Source organism: Ambystoma mexicanum, chromosome 8 (genome assembly GCF_040938575.1).
Source record: "Ambystoma mexicanum isolate Mex_15411 chromosome 8, UKY_AmexF1_1, whole genome shotgun sequence".
Classification (NCBI taxonomy): Eukaryota; Metazoa; Chordata; class Amphibia; order Caudata; family Ambystomatidae; genus Ambystoma; species Ambystoma mexicanum.
The window spans coordinates 1,567,301,232-1,567,327,634 of NC_090929.1; the positions used below are offsets into that span (position 1 = coordinate 1,567,301,232).

The 26,403-nt window shown below is 47.0% G+C and overlaps 1 protein-coding gene across 1 annotated transcript in view; it reads left to right on the forward strand.

Annotated features, from left to right (window-relative positions):
• Positions 1–26,403, forward strand: part of SMC3 (structural maintenance of chromosomes 3) — a 1,173,064-nt gene that overhangs the window by 379,780 nt on the left and 766,881 nt on the right. The window contains exons 14-15 of the mRNA XM_069611771.1: positions 98–201; positions 20,954–21,053. Coding sequence (XP_069467872.1) covers positions 98–201; positions 20,954–21,053 — 204 coding nt within the window. The remainder of the gene's footprint in view (positions 1–97; positions 202–20,953; positions 21,054–26,403) is intronic.

Below are 26,403 nucleotides of genomic sequence, written 5' to 3' on the forward strand. Positions count from 1 at the left end.
ATGTCTTCATAAGGTGGAAATTCATTTTGTGGAAATAAAGGTACTATTTTATTTGTACTTTCTGTTCTAAAGCAAGGCTGTCTTGTGTTTGTATTAGAAATTGGACCAAGATCTTAATGAAGTGAAGACACGTGTAGAAGAACTGGACAAAAAATATTACGAAGTGAAAAACAAAAAAGATGAACTACAGAGCGAAAGAAAGTGAGTAATTAATATTTTGATTTAAGTTACTGCCTTTAAGCTTTTCTAATTTCTAAAACATAGATCGTTTAGTGGCTGATCTTCTTAAATAACAGCATTTGAGAAACTGCACATTATTTTCTGCACATTTCACGCACACCTATAATACCTTCTAGCCCAAGAGACTACAAAACATTTGTAAACTATAGCCGAAGGCTTCCAAGAAGCTCCAGAGACACGATTCCACTCCTTCACTAACCAGTCAGGGTTCCCTCCCATGCATTTCCAGTAGGTCAAATAACATCATTTCTGATGTTTGTTAATCTGCTTAGAATCACATGCTGTACGTTTAATGCCATGCTACGCAAGGCGGCAGCGCACTTTGAGATGGATACAGGGGAAGACTATCCCCGAGGTTGATTTTTGTGGAAAAAATCAAAGAAAAACCGGCTATCCATGCCATTCCTCACTTTGCCTAAATCAAAAGGCGCCTTGCGCCCTCTTTGTCTACACCAGCCTTGGTCAGGTGTATCAACCCACGGATTGAGAAACTCTTCAGCCCCTCCCCCTCCGATCCTCTATATATTAGAGGTCACTCCATCCCAGACTCTCTTGTGGTGTTCACCACGAGGAAGAGGGCGGGGGTTCCTCTCTCCACCGAAGAAGCACCCACTGATGAGGAAGGTAAGAGGCTCTATGCACTCGGGAAAGAGGGTTAGGGCCTCCACGGCTTTTGCTACGCGTATTGCCAACAATACAACCCTGTTGGCCAGTTACGCTGATGCCCAGTGGGCCTTGTTACGCAAAGGCCTACAGGAGGTTCCTGAACCACTTTGCACCTGTCTTTTGGCCACGGTTACTGAAGGCACCCAAGTGAACCAGAGCATCATTAAAAATTCCTTTAGATGCTGCGGAAATGGCTGGGCGTTCCTTAGTCCAAGGCGTACTCCTCAAAAGGCATGCATGGCTTAGGAACTCGGGGTTCAAGCCAGAGACTCGGGCGTCCCTCATTTACAAACCCCTGGAGGACTCCAACTTGTTTGGAAAGGTGGTTGATGACGCCCTGGAAACAGCGAAAAAGGAACATGAAATTTTAAATTTCTTGGCCCAGATCACTAAACCCTCCAACAGGCGCGGACCTGGCAATAGGTGCCTTTTTTGTGGCCAACGCCAGCCTCAGCAGCAGTATGCCTCAGGCAGCAACTGCTGCCTCCCTCAAGGAACCAAAAATTATAACACGCTGTATGCCCAGAGAGGCCAACGTCGTGGCAAAGGAAGGGGTCGGGGCCTTATTCCTAGAGGCTCCCTGGCTGCCTCCACTAAATGACACGAAGATTCGGGTCCCCTCCCATGCCTCCCCGGTCAGGGGCCGGTTAATAGCTTTTCTCCAGGCATGGGAGGGAATAACCACAGACCGATGAGTACTGTCAACAATAGGCCACAGCTACTGTATCGCGTTCAGCCGGCCCCCGACATTCAGACCTCCAAAGGGAAGACGTATCCCATCAGAACACCTTCTCATCCTTCTTCAGGAAGTAGAATCGCTGCTGGAAAAGGGAGCCATAGAGGTCGTGCACAAGTAAAGGAGGGTATTTATTCAGTGTACTTCCTTGTACCCAAAAAGGATCTAGCCATGCGCCCTGTATTAGATCTGCGCCCAGCAAACACATTTTTAAAACCTCAATAATTTCGTATGTTGACTCTGCAGGAAGTAATCCCCCTGCTCACACAGAAGGATTACATGGCAACACTGAACATGAAAGATGCATTCTTTCATATTTCACTGTTGCCAGCGCACAGGAAATACCTCCGGTTCATGATAGAAGGCAAACACTATCGGTTCAAAGTGCTACCCTTCAGCATAGCCTCTGCACCAAGTGTATTCACGAAAGTAGTGGCAGTGGCTCATCTGCGCAGGTTGTCCATTTTGGTTTATCCTTAACTCGACGACTGGCTCATAACAGGGGATTCTTACGAAACATGCTTCTCGAATACCCAAAAGACTATAGACCTCTGGTTCCATCTGGGCTTCTCCATCAACGAGAAGAAGTCCAGTCTAGATCCCATCCAGGTCAAGCAATTCCTAGGGGCTCTAATTCGAACAAGGGACGGCCTTGTCTTCCCCTCCAACAAGAGGGTCCAAAATATGCTGTTTCAGATCCCTCAATATGTAGCCGTCGAGAGGTGACGGTACGCCAAAGCCATGCGATTGCTGGGAATGATGGCGCCATGTATTTACTTGGTTCCTCACGCGCGCCTGCGCATGTGCCCAATGCAAGAGTGGCTCAACAGCCAGTGGTGTCAGGCCAGCGGACAATGGGATGATCTAGTGGTTGTCTCGCAAGCCCTGGTTCTCTCTCTGCGGTGGTGGTCGAGGGAGAACCTCGTGAAGGGGAATTCCTTCACCTCCCCCACCATGGAAGCCACTCTAATCACAGACACATCCCTCACAGGATGGGGAGCTCACCTGTCCCATCAGCCTGCGCACAGAGTTTGGACTTCTAACATAATTTACCCAGGCATGGGAGGGAATTACATGAGATCAGTGTGTGTTAAAGACTGTGTTCCGGGGGATACTCTATAAAATTCTTTCAGAAACCCTGGTCCATCCGCCAAGAACAAGAAAGATGACACCAGACCATCTCCTCATCTTGCAGTCAAACGTGGAAAGCCTGCTACAAAAGGAAGCGCTAGAACTCGTCCCAGTTCAAGAGGTAAACAAGGGTATTTATTCAATGTACTTCATTGTACCCAAAAAAGAATCTGACCACCCGCCATGTTTTAGATCTGCGCCCTGTATCAAGCCTAAACAATTCAGGATGGCAACTTTACAGGAAGTTATTCCCCTTCTCAAGCAAGGGGATTACATGGCCACAGATATGAAAGATGTATACGTTAGGAAGAATTTTAATTTCTGTGCCAATTTCCTTTAACCTTAAAGACCCCTAGCTCTTTTGCTGGACTCAGGACTTTGTAACTTGTACTCCTGAGTGAGTGGGACCTTTTTCCTCACTCACTCTTGTTTTTTCCTGACTATGATTTTTGGTGTTCCTTAATGTTTTATTGAGTCTGGTAAACTCCATAGGCATCTGCTTTTGCATTGTGACACACATCACCTTTTGTGCAGTGCCACCGAGAAGTCCCTTGGACTTCTCTTAATGATTAACTACATTTTCTTGGGTGAACTACTGTTCCCAAGAATAGTAAAATGACCCCGTCTTACTTACCTTTACTTTATTGGTCCAGCACACACCACCCTACGTGGAGTGCTGGGGGGGTTACATATTAACTCCTTTAACCCATTCCTCACGTAACATTTTGTTAAACTAACTCACTTGAATGGCTGGTGGCAGTGGTTTCATTTTTACTACGTAGTGACATGTATCTGCAGGCTGTTACCTCAGCTGCAGTGCTGCACCCAAGGGTTACCATTTTTCACAAAATGGCCCCGGTCTTCTTTTTTTGCCATTTCTTGTTCGTTAGTTCCTTCTGGGCTTTTACTGTGTTGTTTGTATCTGGTTTGAGTCCTTTGTGTGATTTGCCTTTGGCGGGCTCCAGCCATGAAGCCCACCCAGGCTCCAGTGTGTCTAGAAAGGCAGGAAGTAAGGGAGGGTCCCAAAACTTCCCTGTCCTTTGTCTCCAAGTGTGCCTGAGTGAAACCAGTTCCAATTCACCGTCTGGCTGTCCTGAAGGACATCCACCCTGCTGTGTGATTGACCGCCTATGGCTGTGAATGAATGGGAACTTGCATAAAAAGTGAGTTTTTTGGGACTAAGAGCAGAGTCGGCCACTGCAAGACAACATCTGAAGTAGAAGACGAGAGTAGGCACCAGCAAGCAACCTCCTGGACCGCAAAGTGCCCGGTGAAGCCCTGCAGCTGTTCTGACCCTGTTGTCGAATTGACAGGGAAGACCCGTAAAGGACGACTTACTCCATTAGGCTGGTGGGACCAACTAGCCTCAAGACACTCTATTTTGGCTCAACCCCCAACTTGCTGCGGCTTTCCAAGCCTGCAGAATCCCAATACTCAGGGTACCTTGACCACCTCTGAGTGCATTGTCTGCCGAAGTCAGAATCCAGCCAAATTTTCGTGGGCATTCAGAGGACCCCACAGAAGCAAGAAATCCGCATCCAGAGTCCCCTCACCAGAGTCCAGGACCGAGGGATCGAGGAACATCTAACCAGAGCTTTTCATTCTTCTTTGGCGCTGAGAAAAAGGCGCCAAAACCACAAAGAGCTGCTGAATCGAGGGAAATCCATTGCTGCCGAGTCCCTCTATTGAGTGCTGCCGCAGGAGCCAGCCAGATGTCCTCCCTTTCGTCACCAGGAACAAGGTTCTACTGCATTGCATCCAGCTGGAACAACTTCATTTCAAAGGTACTGTGGGGCTTGGTGTACATGATCCTTTTGCCATTTAGGGTGCTTACCATCTTTGGGAGTGTGATTTAACCCTACACTAAGTTGACCTCAACTTACCTGCACGGGGCCTTACAGCGTGTGCTTTCTAAAGGTGTCTCCTTGAGTTGCTGTGATTTCTCTTTTGAACACAGACTATTTAATAACTTTTTTCTAAGAAGAAGAGCATCAGAACGTTGCCATTCTGGCTCCCTAAAGGCCGCCTTCTGAACCTATTGGCTTTGGTAAAGCTTGATCCCTTAAATGTTTTAAATGTTGAACACTTCAATGCTGGGCTAATAGACTGCCTGCATCCCTTTGGGATAATCTAACTGTCCTTATAACCTATCAGTCTGTTCTAACCTTAACCTTTTCTTCCTTAAATAACTCAATACTGCAAAGGTGATACAAATATAAATGTTATACTGACCCCAAATGAGGTCACCTCCGGGTGCTGTAACATGTGCAACATATGAATGAATTACATTACAATAATGTATCACTCTGAGATATTGTTTTTGAATTGAGAAGTGTTCGGCCAAGTTCCTTTTTTAGAATAATGTTGATGTATTAAAACCTTTTGTAAAAAAGAAACACATTATTTTTCTTTGCCAAAAATGTGTGTATTGTTGCCCCATTTGTGGAACAATGTTAATTATTTTGCACAAATGATGTGAGGTGTGTACAACACATTCAGTCACCCTGATATTTTTTTCTTGTTGACTATTAACCTACCTGGGTAGATCAGGGTTTAGCCAGGAGCCCTAAAATTCACCAGCTATTCAGTAAGACTGCACTCTTTCCGTGCTCACGTGTTGCTAGAATTTTGTAGCCAACCACCTGTTCGACAAAGGAAATTTTCCTCAGAAGGGCTATTGACTTCCATCTCACTACGGAGTATAGCGATTATAGAACTAGCTCAGCTCTTATATCCGGAATCAGGAGACATCTGGGGAGATTTAGAATAGGTTTCCAAAACGTGCTTTCTAACTTTGCCCATGTTCTCCAAGGCAAGTTCAAGCCTGCTTCCCCACCGTACACAAGGATAGGCATCACCTTCTTTAAATAGAAGGATCGCACGGGAACTAGTGAAAATTTCCCGAATTTCCCATTCAGTATTGCTCCTTGTGAGCATAGCCTTTTTACTTTTAGGAAGAGTTCATGTTCCCAACTTTTTTCTGCTACAGACTGGTTGAATGTTATTCCCAAGTATTGGATCCCTTTTACTTTTACCAGTCTCTCCTCTCCGATTTTCCATTTAAATCTTTTGTCACTGGCCTTGCTTTTCTCCTATTGTTAGGATTTTGGATTTGTTGATATTTATTAAAAGGTTGTTCTCCTACATGTACCCTTGCAATTTATTTAGTAGATGCTGTAGACCAATTTGGGTCTGGTCTACAAGTACTATGTTATCCGCATAGCAGATCATCGACATCTCACAGTTGTTAATATTCAGGGGAAAGTGCCTTCTGTGTCTCAGAGCTTCTGGTAAATCGGCAATGTGTAGCTTAAAGAGGGTGGCAGCGAGTGGGCACCCCTGTTTGACTCCTCTTTTACTGCTTATTTCCACAGATGAGGCTCCTTCATTATTGATCCTTACTCGCGTGGTTGTTCTCTCATGTAGGACTTTGATGGGTTGTACGATCTCTTCCGGACACTTCCGATTCTGCAAGTTTCTTCCAAAGTTTATGCCGATTCACTCCATCGAAAGCTTGCCTTAGATCTATAAGGATAGATGTAGTTTCTCTTTACCTTCTAATGGCGTTCAGTTTCAGTATTGATAGAATGAACAGGTTTACTTCTGTCCCGGTGCCCATCGTAAAACCCATCTGACGAGGGTCGATGTGGTTGTTTTCAGCCCATTCTGTTAAACCTCTCTGTAGATCTAAGGCAAACATCTTCCCGATTACGTCGAGCTATGCTATGGGCCGGTAGTTTTTTGGCTCATATCGTTTGCCTTTTTTAAAGATTTTAACCGTAATCCTCGATGTCCACGATACTGGTATTTGTTTTTGTTTCACGATGTTCCTGAATACCAAGTTGATCATTACAGCCCACTTTGTTGGATTTTTTTTAGATCCAAGTTTGTTAGACCGTTTGGCCCTGCCGCTCCTCAGCGGCTTTTACCTTTTTTTTATCCTCTGCTCGATTTGTCCTTCATCCGTCTCCAGTCTCTGATGATGGTTCGTATTTGCCAGTGAGTCTTTGTCTATGTTGTCTATAATGCCGAATACTTGAAGTAACGGTTTATCCAGCCAATTTCTGAGAATCCACTTATCAAGCGGCTCTGTTGCTTTAGAGTTTGGTTATTTATTATTGTCCACAAGTCTCTGGTTGTCGCTTATGCCATTGCACGGAGCATCGTCACCCTCTGCTGTCACCTTAAAACTGCTGCCGACTTCTCGGACAAAGCTATGGCCTGGATCACCCCCTTTTTGGAAAATAGATCCATGAGAGTCTTTTCCCCCCTCTGCCACTGCTGAACCCGCGCCAGTCACCTGCGGGGTTCCTCAAGGATCGTGTGTTTCCCCGACACTTTATAATGTGTTCACGAAACCACTCTTTGACATTTTCACCTATCTGGGTCTCACATATACCAATTATGCCGATGGCACCCAGATACTCATCCCTATCACAGGTGACCACAAAACGGACACTCTAGCCATCAACTCCATCTATCAAGTCATCCAGGCTTGGATGGTGCAGCATGAACTGTGCTTGAACAATGAAAAGACGGAGATTCTCATCCTAGGCTTTCACCAAAGACTTGGCAAGTTACACCCGTCCTTCAAATCCTTCACAATTGATGGCAATACCATCAAAGTGGCCAAAGATGCAAAAACACTTGGTATCTATCTCGACGCCCCCTCTCACTCTCAAGACAAATTAATGCTGTCTCTTCTGCTGCATCATATACATGCAAGCTCATTACGGCATGTCGTCCGTTCCTATCACCAGCCAACTGCACTATATTAGCCAGGACCTTTGTCCTGTTGAAGATTGACTATTGCAACGCCCTCTATCTCGGTACTAACCAATGCAACATCAGCAAACTACAGATCATTCAGAATAATGCCATTAGAGCTGCACTAAACATCCCTAGGAACCTCCACATCTCAGACTCTAGACGGAGTCTCCGCTGGCTATCAGTTTCCCGAAGAGTTTCTCTCAAAGCGCTATTGCTAACACACAAAAGCCTCTCGCACCAAGCACCTGGCTAGTAGATTTTCTTTACACACCTCTTCAAGACCACTTAGAAGTGCTCAAACCAACTGCCTCTCCTTCCGCCGCTTTAACCTCCAGAGATCAGGCGGGAGCAGTTTCCCAGTCATGGCTGCGAAACTATGGAACTCCCTACCCAATCCACTCAGAGCTGAACCGTCCTTCCTGGCCTTCAAGAGCAAAGCCAAAGCCTGGTTGTCAGCCCAAGACCAACCTGATTACTAGCGCCTACTGGCACCCCGCTACACTTGCGCAAACCTGCTAGCTGCTCTTCATTATTGTTAATATGTATAGTACCTGTATATTATTCTAAATTGCACTATTATCCTAAATTGCCTTTATTCCCTTCCCTATGTATCTTGTATGTACCCTGTATCATTCCTCTAACCTAAATGATGCGCCCGGATACCCGTGGGCCTGGTGCGCTTTACAAATAAATAAAATACAAATAAAAAAATACAAAATAGTTTCCTCTTGTTCTTGGTCGCGGTATTGTCTGAATCCGATCAGCCAGTATTGTTTCTTTGTTTTAATTTGACGTATTTGTTCTTCAAGGCTGTTTGCTCTCTTTATTTCCTGTCTTAGTTGTTTACTTCTCTTAACCACTGTCTCACTGTATTGATGATGTTTTGGCTCTAGTAGTGGCAACTTCAGTCCAGTTCTTTTTGTTTTGTAGATCATTAGTTGAGCATCATACGATGTATCACATTTTTCTTGCCTTGTTTGCTCATCATACTTATTTGTTAATGCTAGGATATCCGTTTTTCTTAGCCTCAGCCTATTGCCTCTCCGATTTATTTCCAAAGGCGTTATTTTATCGTAAGCCTTGTTGTCTTTTTCACCAGCCCATGTTAGCCTCAAGATGTTATGATCGCTTACATGCTGTGTTAGTACGTCAAGGCGTTCAACAGTGTGCAGACGGTTCTTTGAGATCCAAACATAGTCTATTGTTGACTTATTAGTGCCATTCGTCCAAGTTAGCTTGCCTGGAATGTCTCCCTTTACTTGACCATTTAACATGTATAGGTTATTTTACTCTTACGTCCCGTGTCCTTTCCTCCATACTATATGGGCGTCCCTTCCAAGGGACGGGAGATGGAACCTTTTTCACCAGAAAAAACCTTCTTCCCCTTTAAATTTAGAGGCGCGTGGGTGTGCGGCCCAGGGAGCATGCGCTGCCCTCCGGCACCACGCCCCAGTCCCCTTTTCCGCGTCGACGGGAACGGGCCGAATTCACCAGCGCGCCTGGGTTTGGCTTCGGCTATGTAATTCCACACGTGGATACTTCTTTTTGTCTCATCTATCGTTCAGGTACTTGGTCCTCGGGCATCACGCTCCTCCCCGGCGCATGTGGACTTCTACAGGGTTCAGCAGGTGTCCATCCTGCAACGGTCTCTTCCTAACTTTAGACCCCCACGCTATCTGCCTACGTTGCCTTGGCCCAGACCACGGTCGGCAATCATGTTCGACGTGTCACTCGCTGTCCTCGAAGCTGCTGAAGAACAGACTAGCCAGGTAGAGGGACCTCTTCCAGAGGTCACCTCCATAGGATCTCAAGAACCTCGTGAAACATCGAACCAGGTCCAAGCTAGGGCCAATATTTTCCAGCGCACCCCACAAGGGAGACTCCTTCTCAGGGAATCTCCCATGCGGGAGGGACCGGCCAGGTTCTTCTACCGGCACGTGCCCCGAGGCTGCTACAGCTACCGGCCTTCGGGTCGAGGGGTCCTGGGATCCTCCCGGACGCAGTATCGAGGGACCGGAAGGTTCTTGTACCGGGGATATGCCCTTTTACCGGCTCAATGGCCGAGGGACTATGCCCTATTACCGGCAATATGTCCACGGGCGCGCCTAAACACAGCTCTACCCCCAGGTCGAGGGTTTTACACCTACCAGGCCGAGACCCGAGGAGCAGGGTAGGCCTCGTGATCCACACGCAAGAGTCAGTGGGCCAAAATGGCTGCAGCGCCATAAAGGGGCACCTGTCCGACGGCATTCCACAAATTCGGCAAAGAACGAGTGTCGAGGTGGGACTGGCCTCAACCAAGTACGTGGCCTACAGTCTACCCTTCGTTTGTGCAGGGCAACTTTCCTTTGCGTCCATATGGACAGGGTACGCAGCAGCCCTCTGTTACCCGGTCGGTATCCCCTGCAACCTCTTTGGCCAGTGAGGAGGTGCTCTTCGAGAAGTTTCTCGCACTCATGAGGTCTCCTCAGATGGGGGTTATCAACAAAGACGCAGTCAGGGAAGTCCTCCCCGCCATGCTAGAGGCACCACAGAGGCCTTCATCGGTCCTACTCAGTCCAGCCGGTCAACCAACGCCTGGCCGCCAAGTACAGGCAGATGGAGGGGCATACACTCTTGCTCTCGACCCATCCTCAGCCACACTCCTCAGTGATTGCTGCAACATCACTATACTCCAAGCCTTAGTCGTCCTTAGCCTCCTCTGCGTCGCTGCTAGGCAAGGAGGAGAAGATCTTGGAGGCGTATGGTAAAAAGATCTACTCCAACGCCTCCTTGCACCTGCGTCAGGCCAACGCAGATGCCATGCTGGCCGCCGCCAACCAACGGTTATGGCGGGAAATTGCGGACTTCTTCCCGGGACTCCGCACCCATTGCCAAGCACGCTTTAAGGCGGGGCTAGCGGAAGCCAAGCTAGTGGCGCATGACCTCATGAAATCCACAGTGGCTCATATCAATGGCTCTAGCCGTGCCATCTGCATTTCCACGGACATGAGAAGAACAGCCTGGCTCCGGGCAACGAAATTCAACCCCAACGTCCAGGAGCGCATTCTAGATCTACCGTTTGAGGGAGGACGACCCTCTTCCACTTCTCTACGGACGAAGAGCTGGACGAAAAGAACAGCTCCCAAACGGCAAAGTCTTTATCCATTCTTACAAAGACCACGCCCAAATCGTACACCCAATCTCAGCAACGCTTGGAAAAAGGTTGTACATATGGAGGGTTCCGTGGCTTCCAGGAACGCAGATCCAGGCAGCCGGACTGCTCGCCAGCTCAGAACCGGCGCAAACAACAAAAAGGGGGGTGGGGTTCAGATTAAGGGCTTTTTCCAGTCTCCCGCCTCAACCTTCGAGGGAAAGAAGGCATGACACGAGGGAAAGAAGGCATGACACGCCCCTTCGGGTCCAGTGGTCTCTGGTGGGGGCAGGCTTGCTCTCCATGCACAATTCTGGCGCCAGTATTTCACTGACCCCGGGATCCTCTACGTAGTATCCACGGGGTAACGCCTTCCTATCCCAGCCTCTCCTCCCCCCCTCCCCTCCAGTCCCACAGGTTGGGACAGCAACTCTTTTGGCGAAGATCCGGTCGCTCGTAGAGGGCCAGGCAGTGGAGGAAGTCCCAGCCTCCCAGCGAGGCTTCGGCTTCTACTCCAGGATTTTCGCAATTCAGAAGAACCACCAGGCGGGCCTGAGATTTGTGCTGGACCTTTCCACCCTCAACCTCGCCCTACCGCTGCAAAAATTCAAGATGGTTACGCCAGCTTTTATAGCGACGACATCGTTCTTTCCTACGGTTCAGGATCATGGTGTTAGGCAGAAACCTGTGCAGTTCCCTTAGGGACCACTGCAAAAGATTTAAGACTGCAGGTGTTTGGCAGTAAACCCACTTGGTAGCAGTCTGTACCACACAGATTCACTTGGTAGCGGTGGCTGAGCAGTCAGACTTCCCTCAAGAAGAGTTGGGTAGTATGCAGAGTATACACAATTGGTACAGAGACACAGTAGCACAAACAAACACTGACCAGAGCTTTGGTGTAAAAGTATGTAATTATTTATTAAAGACACACTTGGGATTTACACTAGCAAAAACGAGGCAAGTAAATTCAGCACACAGTCACTATCATATATATACAACCCTATTCACTTATTAGACAAGTCTTAGTGAGAAACGCCACTTATTTTCAGACAGAGGTGAGCGCTTCACATAAGATGACACTCTTAAGTTATAAAGAAAGGGAGGGAAAAAAAGGCAGAGTTAAGGAATCACACAAGTTTCAATACTTTTAAAAGAACCACAGTAAGGCAGGATAGGCAGAGTTCTACTGGAGAGCCAGGAAGTCAATTGCAAGGCCCACTCTTGGAGAGAGCAAGCAGAAGGGGTCCAGGTTCACACAGTGGGGTTATGCCCAAAGAGTCTTGTAGATAGTTCGCACAAAAAGGATGAAATTAAAGTCAGGAAAAGTTAGCTAGGTTGTCCCAGGCTAGCCCAGGTTAGAAAGTCGAGGCTTTACTGTCACCTCGAACGATCTGTCGCAAGGCAAGCCAGGCGGGACACAGTACCTTAAGTGTGAAGGAAGCTCCAGCGAGGCAGTTGTTCCTGGCAGCCGGTGCAAGTCAGTGTTTCGTCCAGAGGAAGAAGACGTCTCACCGTGGAGGAAAGATGAAGGTCGTTGCACTGCCAGGGAAGAAACCAGCCGCAGAGTTCTTCGGTTAAAAGGTACTACCCTTCTCTTCGCGGTAGTGGTAAACCATGGTATTCCGGTTGCTGGGGTGCTTGGCACGGGCAAGACGGCCACGAGATGCTCCAGGAAGGTGATAAGAAGGCAAAACTGGTTATCCCCACCAGTCAAAGGAAGAAGTCTCTCCGGACTGGAGATCTCCTCTGTCGTCGGGAAAAGTGGTGAGACGGTTCAGCAGGGCTCCACCGGTGGTGTCGTCGTTGCAGGTCGGCTCAGCTTCTGCCTCCTCGGATTCTTAGGTCCTGTGGCGACTTCTGAAGTCCCAGCCCCCAAAGCCCTGCTTTTATGCAGCACACCCCCATTCACTCAGCCTAGCTGTCAATCAAACATGCTAAGTGGTGAGCCGGCCGGCTCACCACTTGGGCCAATCACACAAGAGTGTGACTTGAGTTACCAAGATAACTCAGTCCAAGGTGCCTAAACCCCCTCCCACACACCCTCTGTGGTACCCAGACAGAGTGGCACCACTTTTGGAGGCTTCTGTGGAGAAGCCCACCAAAAAGTGGAACAAAGGGCTCGACTTGGGTTGGAGTCACAGAAGAGAACACAAACACCATTTTAGAATCGAGTTCTGGCAAAAAATACCAATAGGTGAATTGATATTAATTAAATAAACCGGCAGTATGTTCGAGGCTATAAGAATTAAATAATTAAAGTTGGTAGCCTCGAACAATGGGAAAATCCCATAGAGATATATTTTTATATTTATATTTGCGGTCGAATATAAAAAGTAGTATCCACTGCCACCAGCCAAAACTCGATCAGGGGGGACGGAGACGTGCTCCCTCGAACAGACCCCGGGGCAATCGAATGGCCCCGACCAGTACATCCACAATATGATGGTTTGTACTGGTTTCTGTTCATAATTTGGGACTAGTAAAGTCAATGGTGACTTTACATGCCCTGGGAGACAGTAGTCAGTCCCAGGGTATGGAGTCTATGTTTGGGGGTCGCTATGACACCCCTGGGTTACAGCACGGAGGGTGCTGTGTAACCCACATCAAAAATACATGAGACCCTATGGAGTAAAATACCCCATAACCCATAAAACACATTGAAAGATAAAGGAACACCTCAAAGCATGTCTAAGAGTGGGAGTAAATGAGTCTCGCTCTTAGCAGGAGAGAAAAAATAAACCCCAAAAATCCAGCAAAGCTGCTGGGGGACTCACTAGGTTTGGGGAAATTAGCCTTACAGAGAATTCTCCCTAACACATGGGCTACCATTTCCAATACAAAGTCCTTCTATTTGGCCTCAACTCTGCCCCTGTGGTCTTTACCAGACTCATGAACACTGTAGCGGCCCTCCTCCAAGAGCAGGGTCTCCACATCTACCCATACCTCGACGACTGGCTCGTCAGGGCTTCATCTCCCCAAGCGGTTCACCACTCTTCCCTTATGACTACACTGCACGACCTGGGCTACTTGCTCACCCTCAAGAAGTCACAGCTGCTCCCCACGCAGACTCTGACATTCCTAGGACTCATTTGGGACACATGCTCGGAGAGGGTCTTCCCGTCGGAAGACAAAATCTCGGCCATCAAAAGCGCCACCGCCCACTTCCTCAGCAGAGAAGGGACCTTGGCATGGTGGTACCAACATCTCCTGGGTCTACTAGCGGCTGTCCTGTTAGCAGTGCCGCACACAAGACTAAGGATGAGAAGGATCCAGCTGCACTTCGCAGCCTCATGGAATCGGGAGCTGGGCTCGAAATCCGAGATGATAAACGTTCCTCCATTTCTCCACCCGGACCTAACGTGGTGGTCCATGGACTGCAACCTACGGACAGGCAAGCCCTTTCGGCCGCCCTCCCCGCAGGCTACCATCACCACAGACTCCTCGCTCGAGGGCTGGGGAGCCACCCTGGACGATCTCTCGGTCCACAGCAGCTGGACTTGGCAGATGCAGGAATACCACATCAATTGGTTGGAGCTGAACGCTAGCGCTCAAAGCATTCCTACCACTTCTCAAGGGAAAGGTTGTCCTCATCCAGACGGACGATTCGACCGGCATGTACTACGTCAACAAGCAGGGAGGCACCAGATCCCTTCCTCTGTGCAGGCTGGCGATCAGCATGTGGGAATGGGTCCTGGAAAATGACATTTATCTCTCGGTAGTCCACCTCCTGGGGGAATCCAGCCTGAAGGCGGACAGGCTCAGCGGGCTGGGAGTAGACAATTACGAGTGGCGGCTAAATGACCTTGTTATTCAGGAGATCTTGTACAGGTGGTGTCATCCCCAAGTGGATCTCTTTGCCACCGGGCACAACAAGAAGTGTCCCGAGTTCGCATCTTGGCAGGGTCAGGGCGCCGGCTCTCTGGGCGACGCTTGTCACCTACAGTGACCCGGCATGAAAGCCTACGCCTTTCCGCCTACTCCCCTGATCCACAGGGTAATTTGCAAGATCAAGGAGTCTCACCGACTCCATCATTTTAATAGCTCCATGGTGGCCGGCCAGGCCATGGTTTTCGGAAATACTCAGCCTCTGAGGTTCCCCCGATACACCAAGCACAACTTCTGGCACTGCGTGGGGGGCAGAATCATTCACCCCACGCCAGGGAAACTAGCCCTCACAGTGTGGTACCTGAGCAGGTAACGCTTCGCCACCTTAGCCTCTCACAGGCCAATCTGGAGATAATACAGGGCGCCAGGAGCAAAGCCACCGGGGCCCAGTACAAAAGCAAATGGACCAGATTCTGCCACTGGGTAGACTCCAAGGGAATTGACCCCTTGGCCTGCAAGTTGGACGACATGCTCTCCTTTTCGGCGCACCTCGCTCATTTGGGCATACAGGTAGACACCTGCCGTACATACCTTGCAGCCATTGAGGCTTATAGGAACTCGGATAAAGGAATTTTTTCCTCCAACCCTATTGTCAAGAAGCATCTGACTGGTCTCGCTAGGCTCTACCCGCCCGTCAAGAGACCACACCCGGTGTGGGACCTTAACATAGTCCTGTGCGCCCTGGCTCACAAACCATTCGAGCCAATGGCGTCCGTGGACATTAGGCTTTTTACCATCAAGACAGCCTTACTAGTGGGTCTTACCTCGACTCCCAGAGTCAGTGAGATTCAGACGCTGGTCGCCTCTGAACCATATACCACCTTTCACAAGGACAAGGTAGTCATGCGGACGCACCCGGCATTTCTGCCCAAGGTTCCATCTGCTTTTCACTTGAACAAGGAAATAGTCCTTCCTTCGTTCTTTCCCGATCCCAAGGACAAAGAACAGAGGGTGCTGCACGGCCTGGATGTCAGGCGTGCCCTAAAATTCTACTTGGACAGGACCAAGGGTTTCCGCAAGTGTCACTTTCGGAAGCTCGATGCCAGGCTATCGTGCCTCTATGGCCTCCATATCCCGCTGGATGGTCTCTGCCATCAAGGAAGCGTACGAGGGCCAGCACAGGCAGCTCCCGGCCAACCTGCATGCCCATGCAGTCGGGCCAAGGCAACGGCCATCGCATTCCAGCGCCATGTCCCTTGGCAAGGCATAAGCAGGGCGGCCACTTGGGCCTCTCCCTCCGCTTTCTGCAAGCATTACTGTTTGGATGCCAGCTCTAGATCCGATGCAGCTTTCGGACAGGCGGTTCCCGGGAACCTTTTTGCTTAAGGAGGGTCTCCTCTCCTCCCTGGGGCTACAATCAGTTGTAATCGCCCATACAGTATGGAGGAAACGGGACGGGACATAAGAGTAATTATAAGTTACTCACCGTAGAACTAACATACTCTTAGTCCATAGTCCCCTTTCCTCCTTACGTCCCACCAACCTCCCCCCTAATAATACTGGTGTCATTGGGCAATGTTGAAATTGTCGACGCGTCAATGGGGACTGAGGTGTGGTGCCGGAGGGCGGAGTCAGGGCAGTGCATGCTCCCTGGCCTGTGCGCCTCTAAATTTAAAGGGGAAGAAGGTTTTTTTTTCCTGGTGAAAAAGGTTCCGTCCCTTGGAAGGGACGGCCAACAGGATGGAGGAAAGGATGCCCATACAGTACGGAGGAAAGGACTATGGACTAAGAGTATGTTTGTCACTACGTGTGTAACTAACTTATAATATATCGACCATCTGTATCCACTTTGCTACATCCATCTCTCCTTATCTTTTTTTTTAAAAGCACTTTTTATTAATTTTAACAAGTGCATGAAACATACAGTTACAGTGAGCAATAAGCAATTGACTGGGTGGTGCATACAGACTTATTGTAGTCAAGGCTGCGTTGAGGGTAAACTGGGGGGGAGGCTGCCACAGCCGACAGAAATGGAGGGGGAGGGGAGAAGGAAGAAAAAGAAAAAAGGGGGGGCGGGAAAGTGCGCTGGAATGAGTTTCACTAGTTGTCCATCCATTTCCTCAAGGCTTTTCTGCCGTCTGTGCGGGGAAAGAATGTCCTGATTCTGACAGACAATACATTGGCCATGCACTACCTCAAAAAGGGGGAGGGCAGGGTCACTCCCACTGTGCAGAGAGGCAATGGTGCTCTGGTTCTGGGCCATCCAGCAGGAAATTTCGATCTCGGCAGTTCACCTGGCCGGAGACGAAAACGAGGCGGCGGACGCTATGAGCAGGCAGAGCACGGTCTCTCGCGAGTAGGAGCTGGCTCAGGAAGATCTCTTGGAGATTTTAAGTGGATCTCTTCGCCACCAGTGTCAACCGGAAGTGCGAAAGATTCTGCTTGCGGGAATTTCCTCCAAGAGGAGCCTTAGGGGACGCGTTTGAAGAGGAGTGGTCCTTCCCACGCGTTTCCTCCAGTCCCTGTCATTCCGCAAGTGTTGCGGAGGTTACAGAGGTTCGGTTCCCGAATGATCCTCATTGCTCCGGCATGGGCCAGGAGAGCGTGGTACCCGGACCTTCTCGACATGTCCATCTGCCCTCCACGCCGTCTTCCCTACCGAGACGATCTGCTCTCATGGGAGGGGGGTTGGGTTCTCCATCCAGAGGTCAAGTCTCTCAGCCTTCATGCTTGGTATCTGAAAGGTTGAGGTATAAGGATTGAGACCTCCCTGAAGACGTGATGGAGGTGTTGCTTTCGGCCAGAAGGCCCGCAACAAAGTCCCTGTACCGTTGCCGTTGGGAAAAGTTCTGCGACTGGCGCATGGTAGAGAATGTGGATCCTTTTCAGTGTTCAATTCCTGTGGTTCTGTCTTTTTTGCTTGCCAGGATGGGATTTGAAATTCCTAATGGGAGCTCCGTTTGAGCCCTTACATTCCTGTCCTTTGAAACTGTTGACCTTTAAAACTGTATTTTTGGTTGTGGTTACTTCCGCTCGCAAAGTGAGTGAGTTGCAGGCACTTTCCACCAAGCCACCTTTCACGGTGTTCCATAAGGGCAGGGTTGTCCTTAGGGTTCGTCCTTCTTTTCTTCCGACGGTTGTGTCGGATTTTCATTTGAGGCAGAAGGTAATTCTTCCGGCGTTCTATCCTCCTCCGCATCCTTGTAAGGAAGAGGAGAGGCTCCATATGTTGGATCCTAGGAGAACTTTGAGCTTCTATCTTTCACGGATGTGCGGGTCAGAGTGGACGATCAGCTATTTGTGGGATACGCTGGAAGGCATTTAGGTCAAGCTGTTTCTAAGCAGACCTTGTCCCCATGGATCATCCTGACAATCTCTGAATGCTAACGTCTGGCGGGTAAGGACCCTACGATAGGCTTACGGGCCCATTCTACTAGGGGTGTGGCTGCCTCTACTGCTCTGCAGAGGGGAGTTACCATTCGTAGTATATTTGTGAATCAGCCACATGGGCCTCTGTCCATACTTTTGTAAAACACTACTCCTTGGATTCTATCCATGGGCAAGATTTGGCCTTTGGTAAGGCGGTCCTCTATTCTGCAATTTGATTGGGCATTCTAAAATTCCAAATTCTTTCCATCCTCAATACGTTGGTACTGCTTTGGGAGTCTGACATAGATGTGGAATATGTTGGAGGCCACAATTCCCTCGAAGAACAAGTTACTTTCTTACCTGGTAATGTTCTTTCGATGGGATGTTCCTCCGACGTTTTTCACATCGCACCCTCCCAGCCTGCCCCTCTACAGAATTTCTTGTGCGATTGCAGCTTATGTTTCCGCAAGGCTTTCTGTAGTCATACTGGCAAAAGATTGGTGCCACACGTTCTGGGCAAAAAACTACAACTTAGGCTACGGGCGTCGTGCGTCCTACATATAACATCCGGTGACGTTGGCTCGACGGAGGGCCTGGAGGGACAGTGTATCGACGTCATTGACGTAGGACACGGACGCTGAAAATATTTCCGAAGCAGCACAGCTGTGGTGATTACTGTCATAGATGTGGAATACATCAGAGGAACATCCCATCGAAAGAAAGTTACCAAGTAAGAAAGTAACTTGTGCTTCTCTTGGATAACTACTGTTTCCAAGAGAAGTAAAGTGAAATTGACTTTACTTACATTTGTAACTTTCTAGATCCAGCACACACTATCTTACAATGGGGTGCTGGAGGGGTTACTTAGTATCCCCTTTGTCTAGTTTCTCATGTAACCTTTTTTATGTTGCCCTTCTTTCGATTAATGGCTGGTGGCAGTGGTTTACCTTTAACTACCGTGGTGTGCTTTTACCAAAGGCTGCGTTCGCAGCTGCACTAACCCCGGTCTTCTTTTTTCGCCATTTCTTTGTGGAAAGGTCCTTCTTGAGATTTACTCTGTGTGCCAATCCAGGTTTGGTCCCTTTGTTCGTTTGGACTTTGGCCGGATTCACGAGTGAAGCCCGCCTCTGACTCCAGTATGTCTGGCAGGAGCAGGAAGTGAGGGAGGTGCCTGGAACCTGTGCTTAATCCCCTTGGTTACAGGAATGCACCCAAAGGTGATTGGCCGGCCGGTTGTCCGGCAAGGACAGCCACCCTGCTGTATGACTGGCAGCTAGGCTGGAATGAATGGGAGAAAGCTGCATAAAAGGCGAGGCTTTTTGGCTTGGAAGGCAGTCGACCACTGGATGGTGAAGCCCTGCTGCTGTGCTGAAGCTCCGAATTTGCCTCGACTAGAGAAGCCCGGCAAGGATGACTACTCCCTTTTGAGTTGGTGGGACCAATCACCTCCAAAGTGAACTTGTCTGGACATCCTCTCGGAGCTGGCTGTACTTCCTTGCTGCTGCAGGAGCCGAAGTGCCAGGGAGAGGAACACCAGATTCGCTTTTAAGTTGGCCAAGAGCTCCAGGAAGAGCCTCAGGACTCCAAGGAAGCAGGACTGACCGAGCCTGAGCCACCTCAACAGAGTGCTGGACCCCAAATGCAAGGAAAGCCAATCTCAACAACCAAGAACCACGGTGGTGCTATTGGCTCTAGACGCGAGGAGCTGAAACCGTGAAGTTTCCACTGAATTGAAGTTTGCCCTTTGCTGCTGCTCACCGTCCCATTGCAGTGCAGCAGTCCTCCGGACGTCCTCCCTCTTGTCCCCACAACTGAGGCCCAGGAACAACAGGATCTGCAGAGCTGCACAGGAACAGAAGCCAGCTGGAACCATTTCTTCTAACCAAAGGTACTGTACCTTACCTCTTGTTGTGTAGCCTTGCTTGCTCTCAGTTGAGAATGTGTTGGTTGCTTCTGTGGAAATGCTAACGGCTTCTTTACCTCAGAAGCCTAAACAGCTTGTGGCTCTATTTAGATTCTTCTTTTCTACAAAGACTTCTAAAACATTGTGCAAGACTTTTACCTACCTGTAAGAAGTGCTTCAGTTCACCTAGACTTGCCCAATCGACATTGGCCTGACCTGGCTCCCTGAATGACTCTTCTTCCTTCTGACTGTGTGTTTGGCCTTCCTTCCAGGAAGGGTTAACTTACTTTGCATTGGGTGTTTCAAAAAGTACTTACCTGCTTCCGAATATTTGTGTAATCTCTTGTTATATTCTAATAACCCTTTTCTTTGACACCCATCTCATTATTGCTCTAAATGTACCAGTAATATATTAATGTCCACAGTGTGCTAGTTATTTGTCACCTGAGGGTGTAGGAAGTGTTTGTGTGCCATTCCCAATGGGTGTTTGCTGATTTAGAGAAACTGAGTGTGTATTTTGGAGGCATTTGTGTGTTGCTATTATATTACTCCCTTTTGAAGAAGGCTTATTCAAACTGACTGTTAAATAAATTAATAATTGTTTAATCAAGAAACCTTGAGTGTAAGTGTTTATTTGGATACTTGTCACTGTGAATCTCTGTGTAACTACCGTACTGCTCACATTGACACCTCTTGAGATGAGCCTGGTTGCTCAACCACACTACCAACCTGTGTAGTACAGACGTATACCAAAGTTTGGGTTCCTATTGCCAGAAGGTCAAGGTTATTGTTGGGCACCCAACGGGCACTGCACCAAATCTTGCCTAACACCAGCTCTGATCCAGAATTACATAGCAAATTGCAATGTGATACTGCTTATTTTGTTCCTTGGTAGAGAGCGAGTTTCTTTCTAACTGTACACACTCCACATAGTTTAGAATTTTGAAAATAAATATAAGCCACATACAGATATATGAATGATTTGATGAAATGTAAAGGTGGAGGCATGTACTGTTTACTGATCTTTTTAGAGGACATTGAAATTTCCAATTCGCTATAGGAATATGTTGACTCGACTTGTGTGTTAAAACATCAAGAATTTACAAGTGAAATAATGTCCATTTTATTTTCTTTATTTTATTGCTTGGCGTGCTAAAAATATTTTTTGTTTGCTTTGTAGTTACTTGTGGAGAGAGGAGAACGCTGAGCAGCAAGCTCTCGCTGCAAAGCGTGAAGATTTAGAAAAGAAGCAACAACTTCTTCGAGCCGCCACTGGGAAGGTGAGGCTTATATCCTGCTGTCTGCATTTCCTTAAACATTGTGGTCTAGAAATTTAGAATACTGGTTTCTAATGCATGCCTACGTTCCCACATGCTTGCTTTCTAGTGACCTTGAGTTCAATTGCAAGTTGAACTTTAAAGGAGTTCAACAGTCCTTATTTGCAGTTGGCGGATAACTTGCTCTCTTCTCATGACCATTGGACTGCTGTTGCACAAGTGATGTCACATTTATTTAAAGGAAACAGCTGTGCCCTCTACCTATCATAATTATCATCGTCATTATCATTCATTACAGCACTGACATTCTCAAAATGGGTGAAACCTTAACACCCTGTGCCCTTGTTTGCAAATGAGCGCTACATTTAGGACTGGGAACAGTGTTTGGATATGTCCAAACTCAGTTGGGTACAAACCTACATGTGCAGATAATATTATTATTGTTAGGGTATTTATTGAGCGCAGGCCAGGCCTAGCTTCGGGAAGCAATGGATCACTTTACAATCGTAGGGGATGAACCCAGTGAGGGAAGCAGAGAAAAAAAGGAGAGGGGAGCGAACGGGAGGGTGGTCAATTGGCAGCATGGGGGTAAGACAGTGGAGAAAAGATCAAAGTCTCAGGTAGGATGGTGAGTGCAGGCATTCATAAACAAGGTGTCTTATCTTTTACCTCACTCATTACAAAGACTATAGAAATTATTTAAAAAATATTTCAGCATACTTATCACAGGGTTAGTTAGAACAGAAATCACATACCAAGTGTTCACATTACTTAAAGTGTGGGCCTGTTTAACAAATTAATAACGTAGGTAAATCTGAAATCTTCAGTTTTCCCAAAAGGAGTTCTAGATGTCTCGTGTCAGCAATATAAAACGTATTCCTTTTCTATCACAATAATCATTTCCTTGTGCAAGTGCTGCAAGATTCAACACCCTATCATCAGTTTTACAACATGTCCACACTATTTCCGTCCGATTCTGAGGCACAGAGATTAACTCTGCCCAATCATCTCTTTAAGTAACAGCCTTCAGCAGGACAACAGTATTTTCCAAACAAGCTGAATATTCCTACTGTACTGCCTCTATGCAATGAATTCTTCACATTAATCTAAAAAGACCAAAAAGAATAACTTTTTAATTGTTTTCTTTTACAGTGCGATATAGCTACAAATTAACTTTACACACATTTTATACAAAACATCATAACATAGCATAATATAAGTAATCCATATGTAACATTTCTCACATCAAATCCAATGAAAAATAAAATAAATATACTATAATAGAAGATATTAAGACCAAGTTAAACACTTATCTTTGACTGAATTGATACAGTTTCCGGGCTGAGGCCGCCAACAGTGTATCACTGCTCTCTTGCACTCTTCCAGCTTATTCCCACTAACTCACCCCCTCCTCCTTCCCTCCCCTGGCCCCTCCACCCCCATTCCCTTTTTCAGAGCCGCCAGGGGACCACTCCGGTGGTGATAGTGTGAGGTTCAAATAATATTTTTAGTCACATAGAGAACCCTCTGTTTATGGCTGGTGTCAGTGGGTGTGTTCTACCAAGTATTGTGCTATTTTTCTTACAGCAGACTGTATTCAGTCTCGGTTGTGCACAATAGGGTCACCTATGTTCTAACATGGTGGCTCCTTTCTTTTTTCGCCATTTCTAGCATGTATCTTTGTTAGCCCTTCTTCTGCCATTCTTGGTGGGGGAGGCATATGTGTGTTTATTGCCTTTGGCAGGAACCCTTGGGTGTCCCCGCCTAGGCTCCAGTGTGACTGGGCAGGCGGGAAGTGGGGGGGGGGATTTTCCACTCCCCTGCCCTTTGTCTGCCTGAGTGCCTGAATGGAACCAGCTCCCATTTGGGGTCTGGCTGTAGTTTATTTGTTTGTTTGATTTATTTGTATAGCGCTCCAAACCCAGAGGTAGAAGGGCTCTTAAAGAAGACGGTTACATAGTGTGATATAAACAATTTCAATAAACATCAATTTACAGAGTTCACAAACAAAGTTAAGCAGAAGGAGGTGTACACACATATCTGGGGGGGGGTATGTGCTACTCTTTGTTCAGGAGCTGTTGGCTGTCGTGATTGGACAGCCAACTGCCTCTTTTCTGTAAACTGCTGAGAAAGCTTGCAGAGGAGTGTCGCTGAAACTTAATAAAAGGTGAGGTTCCCGAGGTGAAAGGCAAGTCGACCACTGGAAACTGAAGTAACCGAAGAAGACAACATCCAGAGACACCTGCATACCCTTTGCAATGCCGTGAAGCGGCCACTGCTGTACTGATCCTGTTTTCTATGTGACAGAGGAGCTCATAAGAGGACAACTCCTTTCCTTCCGCTGGTGGGACCAAACAGCCCTGAGACGAACTACCATCTGAGCAATCTTCCGAGGTGCTATGACTTTCCAGAGCTACAGATCGCGAATTCCAGGAGACCTCTGAGCCAATCATAGTGCATCATTTTACTGAGGCCGAATTCGTCCAACTATCTGCTGAGCTCCAGGTGAACCTTCAGAAACACAATCCGACTCATCCAAGTCCCCTAACTAGAGTGAAGGACTCCAGGAATCAAAGATTGACCGGCTGAATGGTGTCCTTTGTTGGTGCTGCAGAAAAGGCGCCAAAACCAGAGACTGACCAGAGAAGCTGAAGATATCCGTCCCTGCGGTCAACTCTCGCGAGGCTGGAGTCCGTTGCTGCTGCACCAAGGAGAATTCACTCACAAACATTTCTTCTAACCGAAGGTATCGTGGGGGTGAAGAGGCATTGCTTACCTTAAAGCAAGACGTCGCTCCAGAGTGTTTGAGTGCACATAGAGGTGTCCAGGGTGCCCACTCTTACCTCAGACCCAAGCTGTCGGCTTGTGTCCCTTTTGCGAGTCCTTTAACAGGGTCTCAAACATTGTGTTAATTCTTCTAGAATCCTTAACTAGAGACTGAAAGTATCCACTGGAGCTTTGCTGTTCTGCTGCTTCATAGGACTTTAAACAAAAGTCTGTTTGGAGAGGGCTTACAGTTAGGGATCAGACTTTGGAAGCTTTAGTTTGCAGAGAAAACACCTCTGGAACCTTAAGCTCTACTACTGTTTGACTAACCAACCCTTTTCCTCCCTAAAAGACATTATTTTATGTGGTTTTGCTAACTAAATACAATTACTGACTTTAGGAAAACTCCCCCAACACTAGGGCATACCAAAGCCACTAAAGGGTAAACCCTTTCTTGTAATTAGGTAGCCCTGAACCTGATGCATTGGCTAGAATGTTACTTAACTTGGCAAATGCCTCTCCGGCCTCTGAAGTCCACTGTAGTGGCTGTGGTGTTAACTCAGATGGACTGCTGTCGTGGTTTAACAATCTCACATAGCTTAAAATCCACTGTCAGCAATACCCGACCGCACCTAAGATGCTCTCATCTGTGTGATTGTTTAATGTTTTGGAATCTTTATTACTGCTTCTTTTCCGGAGGTGGCTATTAACAGGAGAACCCTAGGAATGTTGTGACCTAAATAGTGAACTCTTTCTCTACGTAACTTACATTTCTGCTGTCAGCAAGACCTGTGTCCTGCTTGCATGCTTCATAGGATGGTGAGATTATCAATGAGTTATCCACGTACTGGATTAACAGTGATTGGGGCATTTGATGTCATCTATATCATTCTTCAGTTGTTGGAAGGGAAGTGGGGAGGAACTCTGTATAACCCTGGGTTAATCCTCTCCAAGTGTACTGAATTCCTCTACGTAAAAATCGCAATAAATACTGGCTATCTTTATGTATGGTGACTGAGATAAATGCCGAACACAGATACTACCAAGAAGTAGTTTAGGGACGTATTTGACAAAACTAGGAATGAAGTACTACCACTGTATTAACAAGCAAGGCAAAAAATGGCCACGCACAATAAAGACTGTGCCATACTTGATCCTTATGTTTGTTTGGTTTTAGTTATTTGTAAATTGTAACATAACATAATCCAAAGAAAAAGTGCCCATTTGATAACGTGTTTCAACACAAAAAGTGCCTTTTTTCCAATCTGGGCGAATACGTCCTGTGCATAAAAATTAAACATTAAGTCAATATGTTGGATAAAATGTCAAACGAAAAAGAATTACTATTTTTGAAATTAGATTAGAATCCAAAAAAGCACATATTGATCATCATAGTTCAATTATAGTTTGAGAACAATTTCGAACACAGACATTGAGGAAGGGTGAGGGGGATGGGTGATTTCGGGGTGTAATGAAAAAGAGAAAGAAACCAAAAAGAAAACATGAGTAACACAAAAATAAATAGTGAATACGGGTGAATCCACTATATGTACGCCACAGTTATTTGTTTAGGAGTAATGAGTATTGTTACATTCCACTCTTACCTATGGTCCAAATAAAGGTTCAAATCTGTAGTGCCAAAGAGTCATGGGTTAAATCCCCCTGTAGAGTAAGTTTAAAAATGTTAATTGTCATGGGTAGGAAGTGTTACGTACTCCATGTTCTACATAATTTGCGAGACGAATAATCTATTTGGAATAAATTAATTGGATTGGGCGAGACCCGAGATGTCCCTTTTGCAAAGGCATTCGTTTTGATATGTTATTCACATACTTGAACTGAAAAAATATATATATGTGTATAAATATCAATATAGTCGAGCTGGTTGTTTCTTAATATTTTCATATATCATGATGGTATCAACCAAAATTAGTGGCACGAGCAGTGATGTCGTGATTAACAACTTAGTGGTTTAAACGGCTTGACTACGCTCTGTGTAAATAAACCGTTCCCCGGTTGGTGTTGCTAGTATTTACGTAGACATACAGTGATATTGGCATCAAAATTTAACTGCACGTTTTTAATTAGCCGCGCGCACGCGTGGCCACGACCTGTGCATTTGGCATTAAATGGGCTATTCAATCGGGTGGTCCGGATCCGTAGGGCTTACCTGAAAAGTACATCTCGTCCCTTCCAAATGTCGGCGATCCTCTGTGGATGCACACGTCCTATTGTGCCTTACGTTACCCAGGTAACGTTAAGTCCTTTCTTGGTGTCTAGCGCACAAATGTGCACGGGCGCCATATTTTGGGCACAAAATACATGCTTACCATTGCACGGGACATACAGGGACCCAAACCGTTCCTGTCGTTAGGTTTTGTCTTCAACAAGTGATTTTAAGAAAACCTGCAAATAAACCCTAAGTGGTAGGCAGTTATAATTTACGTATTGGACTGTAAATAATGTGGTCATTTCTGACTTTTAAAACCGGGTGTTGGTGGCAATTTACAAATGGTCATCAAATCGAGGGAAAAGAACGGGAACTCACATTTTGCCGTTAGGTATGGAAAAAGTGACTTTGCAGATC